Genomic DNA, 7,972 nt, shown 5'->3' on the forward strand with positions numbered 1-7,972 from the left:
CTCTTTCATTAATTACTTCAGATTTTCTAAGTCACAGAGTTTGTCAGGTCGCAATATAATCAACTTAAATCACACAAACCCATTATGCAATGCATTTCCTTCCAATTTTTTTTTTTTTGTGTCAAAATATTAGATGATTAACTAAATAAACTTCTTCTAAAGTTTCATTAAAAATTTTCATGTATTTATCATAATTTCCGTGGTTTTTATCCAGTTTTTATCGATATCGATATTAACCCGATATTTCCATCGATATTTCCGTGTTTTTGAACCACCGATATTTCCGAAACTATCGATATTTAAGGCCTTGCTCACCACCAGTTTCTTTTGCCAAGTATGAGTATGAGTGTGTAGGTCTTACCCCTGCACCAATCATAGAAGTTAAACACTTGCATCTGCATTTGGTATTTTTCTACCCAATTTGAGAAATTGTCTCATAAGAGAATACCCAATAAACAAAACGTCTTGGAGGACCGTTCATGTTATACAGAGAATACCTTTAGCATTAAACAGGTAAAACCGCATTGGATTTACTCTAGAAAAACTTGAATCCTATCACCAATTGTGTCATTAAAATCTAACAGCACTTTCCCTCCCATTTCATCAGCTGCCTCATTCAACAGTTCTTTGATGTTTACACCGCCGAGAGCTGTTGGAAAAATGTGGACTTTTAGTTATACTATAAGCGACTACCAGACTGAAGTAATTACCCATTTTCAAAAGTATAGAGAAGATGAATAATACCTGGAACTATATTTGTGATTCCATCCAAGAATCCAGCCTGTAAAATGTATATAACCAAAAAAAGAAAGCAGTTTTTCATAAGACAATCTGAAATATCATAACTAACATGCAGGGGATTGGTGTATGAAATCATTTCAAAGATTAAGAGACAGGAAAAATGGGGTGGGATTACAAAGAAAACTTCCTAGACCTTCACCCTTCTTCCCTCCATCAAAAACCTTCTGCCTTTTACAAAACACAACAGTACAGGATGTTGCAATCATCCAACTCAAAGTAGTTTCCTTGAAAAACCTTGATACAATTAGGCAAACTTCTCTTTTCCAAGAAAGTTTGAAGCCTTCTCTTGTTCTTCAAGATTCTATAGCCGCGCCCACTCCTGCTCCTTTACATTTTTCTTGATAAGCATCTCCTTGTACATCTACTATCGATTTTTTAGTGTAGGAAAATGTTCTCTTGGGAGTCGGGATGAAGCCAAAATTGCAAAGTCTTCTCAACTTCCATCCATTAAAGTTGATGGCAAATCGCACCTTGGCAGTCAAGTGTTCACCTAATATCACAACACCTTAGGGATTCTAATGATATAAGAGTGAAGACCAACTTGGGATTATCAATAAGGTTGATGGTGAACCTTTTCCGAGAAGTGCACGAAAGTGGTATGCTTGGACCAAGAACTTCAAGAAAGAGGTTATAGAGGTTTTGTCATAACAAGGACTGACTCTTAGAGGTTTCAGCTATTGTGCGAGGTCCCTAAAAGTGACAGTTTTACTCTTTCTGAATACCAGAAATAGTTGAGGTTATGAATGTAATTAGTACATCACCTAAACTTTATGCACTACAGAAAGATGCCATGATAAATGTTTAAAAGAATAATAAAACATAAACTACATAATGAAAAGCAAAATATAGTTGAAAGTTATTTTAAATAAAAGAGTTAAGGCTTCATCATTAAACTACTAGGTTTTGTTTTCTCTATTTTTCTTTTCTATAATAGTTTGGGTCTAACAACAAAAGCACCATGAAGGGAATGCTATGCAATAAGAAAACTATATGATATCTGTGCCCATAAAGAATAGATGACTTACAGGAATCCTAACATCAAGTTTCTCAAATCCATCTCTTCCAGTTATTTTGACCCTCAACGTCCGAGACCAGATCCCAGAAAATGAACCCCTGGAACCATCTGCACCATAGTTATTGTAGACGTCAGGTGTTATAACTTCAACAATGGGATCTTGAGGACTCTGATCTTTCTGCTCTGCATCATCTTTAACCCTCCTTTGGAGACTGTACACATTACTGGTCACTGGAAAATAACCTTCACGTATAAGCACTAAGAAACAGAAAATGGCCATCTATTTCTATAGAACTTTGGGTGGGATGGTAACTGGTATAGGAAAAATTGGCCAATCTCGGATATTCCCTTTAATGGAAACAAGTTGAAATTTATCTTCCAAAGAGTCATCCATACTGTGATGTTAATCCAGTTTTAACCCAGTTAACTTCTGATGAAAGTAATCAACCTCAATCAGAACAGAGGGAAAGACATTGGATTTCCAGTTGATAATATCCAACTTCATGTTACAGGCCGTGTGATAACGAATTATCATCATTCGGAAGCGGGTAAGCACTAATGACATTGATATGAGTCATGTGACTTTACAAGGTACTCACATCTTTCTGAAGATAGTGGAGTGATGCTGGCAGAATACCGCTTTTCTTCGTCATAATAATTGTTGAAACCTAGGATTTCCTTAACCTCTTCGAAGGATGGCATGCTTCCAGGAGGAGGGATACGACCTCCTCTGATACCAGCTAGTGCTTCCTGCAATTGATTCATATAAGTTCCTTGACCTTAAGTAATATTCTAAATTAATGAATTCTAGACGAGTACCACTTCTGAAAAGCATAGAAAAATGCATGGCCTTTTCTGAAAATTAGTTTGTTGACAGATTTGGTGATAATACCTTTAATATTCTTAACCAGATTATGTATTCATATAATAAGACTTGCAGTGGAATCTAACAGAATCATGTTACAAGATAACTTAAAAATGGAATTTAGTGCAAAGTACCTTACATAACATCGTAAATTGTTACGATTTCACTTTATAGATCTGTAGCAGCCATTATTAATTGAAAAAACTACGTTATACCTCAAATTGATTCCGTGTGAAAGATAATGGAACAAAATTGCCTTTTTGTTCATTAATATATAGAAAATAATTCCACTTCCAAGGAAATGGATAAAAGAGCTCTAAAGATACAGAACCTTTAAAATTCTAGTGGAACTTGTACACTTCCAGATTGTATTGTAATGGCCAAGAATTCAAGGTGTAATCATTTGAGGATTTTCTTTAGCAAAGAATACCCACAGAGATTGTAACCCACAAATCCATTACTACTATTTTGTACACAGTTTCTTGTCTATTTAATTTTCAGGAAATTTGTGTTTATGTTTTTCTTAGCTGCTCAAATGTTTTGGGTTTTGAACAACATCATTAATTCATGTAAGAAAATCAGAGAGATCAAGAGTCATAACTATTTCAAACCTTTTTATAGTAGCACAGTTACTGGATTTCCAAGACAAATGAACTTTTCTTTTGTCCATGAACTGGACTCAAATGAAAAGGTATAGCCATGTTACCTGCATTGCTCGAATAGAAACCCCAATCAAGGAAAGTGGATAGGTCACAAGTTTATATCCAACATCCTCGAGTTCAAGAGGATTGAGTATTGGTGTTTTGCCCCCTCCTTCAAGCATATTGGCCTGATAGAACGTAGAGCTTTATCAATCTCTGCAAATCATTTTCATTTTTGTACAACGCTTCTGATGTTACAAATTTGAGTCAGATGATTTTTTCTTAGATTAATGATTGACATATCTTGATATGTATAAATCACATGTTTCCATATGGATGCAGTGCAGCTAAAATACCAGAAACTAAATGTAATTTCTCATTCTTGCAACAGCAAATATCTCATACAATACCCACATGGTAACTAACCTAAATATCTCTGTTAAGAATGTCGAAATATGTTCTTGTAAACAGAAATTAAAAATGATGATGAACCAAAAAAAGTAATGAAAAGTGCATGTAGTCAGATGTTCACTCCTAAACCAGAACTTACAACTACAGCAGTATCACACCTTGTGGACGTAACATGCCCTATCAAGTTTGACACTCCATAAACAACTAATAAACAAAAACCAAGGACCAAATAATAAATATCCCAGGCAGCAGAGTGATGCAGTAGTAAATGATCAACAAATTTTATATCTTCCTTACACATTTAGCACCAGGTGACAGATATCCTTCAGAGTTCAGCTTTTACCACTTTGTTGAGTGCTCCAGTCAGAACATAATTTGGAGTCGTGCTACAACATATTTCTCAACTTACATGTTACAGATATATTCAGCTTTGTTGGATAGAAAGAACAGTTTTTCAACAACCAGTATCACAGGAGAGAATAAAAGCTGAAACTTTTTATGTTTACTTTTTTAATTTTCAATTATAGATATCATTCAGGTTTATCTTCTGCTTCCAACACATGGGTTGTAGTCAAACCCAATTGTTTTTGGGATAAAGGGTTAGTTGGGTTGGGTTGGGTCTTGGGAGCGTGTGTGTGTGTATATACACATGCATTTAAAAGGGTTTACTGTACGACTTAGGAGAAATGTAATAAATGCCAAATCTTCAACAACATTAGATGTTTGTTACTTGTTAATGTACCATGAAAAATGTAAGGTACCATTTTTGGAACTGGGGAAGATATTCCACAAAAAGCCTTCATCTCTTCTTTAGAAGTTAGTGCATCAATGAAAAGAACATCTGCTCCAGCATCAGCAAATGCCCTTGACCTCCAGAGTGCTTCATCCAAAGACACTGCTTGACGAGAATCAGTTCGTGCTACAATGACAATGTCAGAGCCACTCTCTTTCCGAGCATCAACAGCTGCTCTTATCCGTATCACAGCCTCCTCTCTTGAGACCACTTTCCTGCCTTTCGTATGACCACAAGCCTTTGGAGAGATCTAAAGAGGATAGCTTTGTAAGCAATAAGTGTCTCATACAGGCTCAAAAGTAAAAGAATGCACAATACTTAACAAAACAAGGAAATTTTTTACAAAAGGATTGTTAGAAAGTGTTTCACATCAACTTATCAAACCAACCACAAAGCCATACAAAGGTATACCAGGAAGATACTCAGAAATTACTTCACCTAACAATACAAAATCACACCATGCAACAGCCAGTGCATGAGAGAGTGAGTAAGAAGACGAAAACAGGCAGATTCATGGATGAAAAATTATATTTTAATATTATAACCTGATCTTCAAGCAGAATCCCAGCAAAACCGGCTTTAATATATCCCTTGACAGTTCTCTTAACATTGATTGCATTCCCGTATCCATTATCCCCATCCCCGATAACAGGAATTGACACAGCTTGGGTAATTTGTTGCCCCTGATCCACCATTTCTCCATAGGATATCAAACCTGTATCTGGCAATCCTAATCTAGCAGCCGATATCGAAAATCCTAATGGAAGAACAAAATGGCATTAATAAATTTGTTTCTCTGTTTATACACTTACACAAGAAAATATACCACAAAATGACCAAGAACTCAGATCCATGTGCAGTAACTCAACTTCAGTTACTTGCTTTCAGGTGTTATGATTTTTATAAAAGAATGAAAAGCATTTAATTAAACATACATGAAAGCAAAAAAGCGAACAAATTTCCCACTTAAAATTCAGTTAAAGGCATTAAAATCTAATTACTGGACAGCTAAATATATATCTCACAATACAGAACATCTAGAATAGATAATATCTAGAAAGAACAACCTGTAAACTCACATGAATAAAGAAGGACGCTAACATATGACTTTTACTTTTGACTGCTTTAGAGTTCATTCAGATAACAAGCAATATTTTACTTTGATTGAACAATTTCCATTTCAACTACTTCCTGTTTTCCTGGTTGACAATGTAACAATAGTTTGTTCAACAATGATGTCACCAACAATGGAAAAGCTGCAGCAGCAGCTTGTAGATCAGATGTAACTGTTAGAATATAGAACATGTATTTTCCATATTCTAATAGCTTACGCTTTTGTGGAACAGAATTAAACCAATAAACTTTATCAGGATATCAGAACAAGATATCTTGAGTTAGAATCCCTGCAATTGCACCCTCGCAATATAATTTGAATTCCCCATGTTGCGCTAATGAGGGAGAGAGATGCACAAGTGAATTGTGGGCTCACATCCCAACACCTCAATCTTTTGGAAATAGGGGTATCAATAACAATGAGTATATAATCAAGAGAACTCCCATATTCCCACAACAAGAAACAACACACTGGCAGCATGAGCATCAATAATCAACCACATATCTATTACAAAGAAAACCAATCAACCCCTTATCTAAAATGGCTCAAACCAAAGTACCAATAATCAATCCTGCCTCAAAAACCATAGTCTGATACCACCCCATATACCAAATCATGCAATTATGCCAACATCTACAAACAAGATAGAAAACCCACATCTAAGAAATTCACATACCACTGGTCAAGCAGCACTGGAAGCCAGCTCTTTCAACCAACTTGGCACTTAGAGCATCAAAACAAGCAGGGGCTTGATGAACCCCTGGCAAGTCAAGAATTCGGCGGAGCGCTTTCGCCGGAGACTCAGGGGCTGATTCTCTGCCTCTTGAGTAAGCAGCGACGAGTTGAAGGACACCCCTTTTCGCAGGAGAGGCAGAAAGTGGGCGTTGATGGAGGGACGACCCAAATGTGAGATTTGAAGATGGTGGTACTTTTGTGCTGAGATTGAAAGAGCGGGTGTGAGGAAGAGAGACAGTGCAGCATCTGCTACGCACCAGAGGCTGCAGATTCATTCTCTCTCCTCTTCAATTCAATGGCTGTGTTCAAATTGATGGAACGCGTTATGACTTATGACAAATACAAAGACTGAGCTGAGTTCAGTCTCTTGTGTGTTTTGGGAGAAGAAAGTCACACAACTGCTGACTTGGCGACACATTCCACTTACGTCTTGCCTTGTGGCAATGTTCCGCCAATAGTTTTGTTTTAGTTTTTTAAACTTCTTTTTTATTTTAACATTTTTATGCAAGTTATATTTGGGGAGGGGGTTTTATCCCACATTGTTAAGGTGCCATAGGGTTCGAACACATTGTTAAAGTACCATGCGGGTTGACGACAGGTCGGGGTGGGTGATGGCTATTTTCTTTTTGATTTTCTTAGTTTTATTCACAAGACAATAATTAGATTCCAAGTCCAGCTATAAAAAAAAGTTTAAATTATTATTCTCAAAATGACACATGACATATTTTCAATGGGAGTATTATTCACTGAGGTGGTAGTACATTCTTACTTTATAATTTCTTGAATACTAGGTGAACTTTTAGGTATGTACATAATTACTATATGAATTTTGACATATCAATATTGCACATGACTCGTTAACACGATATGAAGTTGCACAAAATAATTAGTATTCACATGTGCCCATTTACTATTTGAACTTTTAATTTTGATTTAAACCACCTGAATTTTTGGGCATGTATATTTTAGTCAATTTATATATTATGGCCAAGGACGAGGATATTATCATTTTTTCAAGTCAAGGATATTTTGGAACATATCCATACACATATCGTATAAGTATCGATAATATTGTTCACCCGTTTTTTATTTTTGATCCTGTGAAGGTGGGATGAAGTTCCCTATTGACTCGAAAACCATTGACTGGTCAACAAGCCAACTCTCTTTTTATGTGTGAGCGTGCCACTGCTAGTAGTAAAAAACCCTAGCAGACTTTGAAAACAAATAACTTGCGCCCCAAGTTACTGATTCTGAACAAACGATTATGAATTTGGGTAGGGAATATCTCCCAAGTAAGTTCTTTTCTTTGCCTCAGACTGATAAGGACTTCATAATTTTTCACAGTACAAAAGGGGTAGTTCTGGCCATAATGGACAAGAAGAAAACAAACTGTTTCAGGCAGAATTGACTATTACAGGACTCAAAAATGAAATGTCAACTTTGAAACAAAACAACAGTATGTTGGACCTCGATTTCTGCTTGGATAACTGCCTGTGGACTGAGATGGATTGAATGTGTCTGTGCTGGATTGGCTCGCCAATACCTTCAACTGTCAAGTTTCAGCTTGTAAATCAATACCAACGTTCAAGTTTGGCAG

The 7,972-nt window shown here is 36.2% G+C and overlaps 1 protein-coding gene across 2 annotated transcripts; it reads right to left on the reverse strand.

The window, feature by feature from the left end:
- Window positions 376-6,773, reverse strand: LOC18793365 (2,3-dimethylmalate lyase). 2 transcript variants are annotated; one of them, XM_020554411.1, is made up of 8 exons: window positions 6,317-6,773; window positions 5,072-5,283; window positions 4,495-4,776; window positions 3,388-3,510; window positions 2,416-2,566; window positions 1,827-1,924; window positions 745-781; window positions 376-649 (listed from the first exon to the last, which is right to left on the reverse strand). In XM_020554411.1, the coding sequence occupies exons 1-8, from the start codon at window positions 6,648-6,650 to the stop codon at window positions 531-533; spliced, it is 1,356 nt and encodes a 451-aa protein (XP_020410000.1). In that variant the 5' UTR covers window positions 6,651-6,773; the 3' UTR covers window positions 376-530. The 2 variants fall into 2 exon arrangements, with proteins under 2 accessions (XP_020410000.1, XP_007222340.1); XM_007222278.2 differs by having other exon boundaries at window positions 1,827-2,047.

Source organism: Prunus persica, chromosome G1 (genome assembly GCF_000346465.2).
Source record: "Prunus persica cultivar Lovell chromosome G1, Prunus_persica_NCBIv2, whole genome shotgun sequence".
In the NCBI taxonomy this organism is placed as follows: domain Eukaryota; kingdom Viridiplantae; phylum Streptophyta; class Magnoliopsida; order Rosales; family Rosaceae; genus Prunus; species Prunus persica.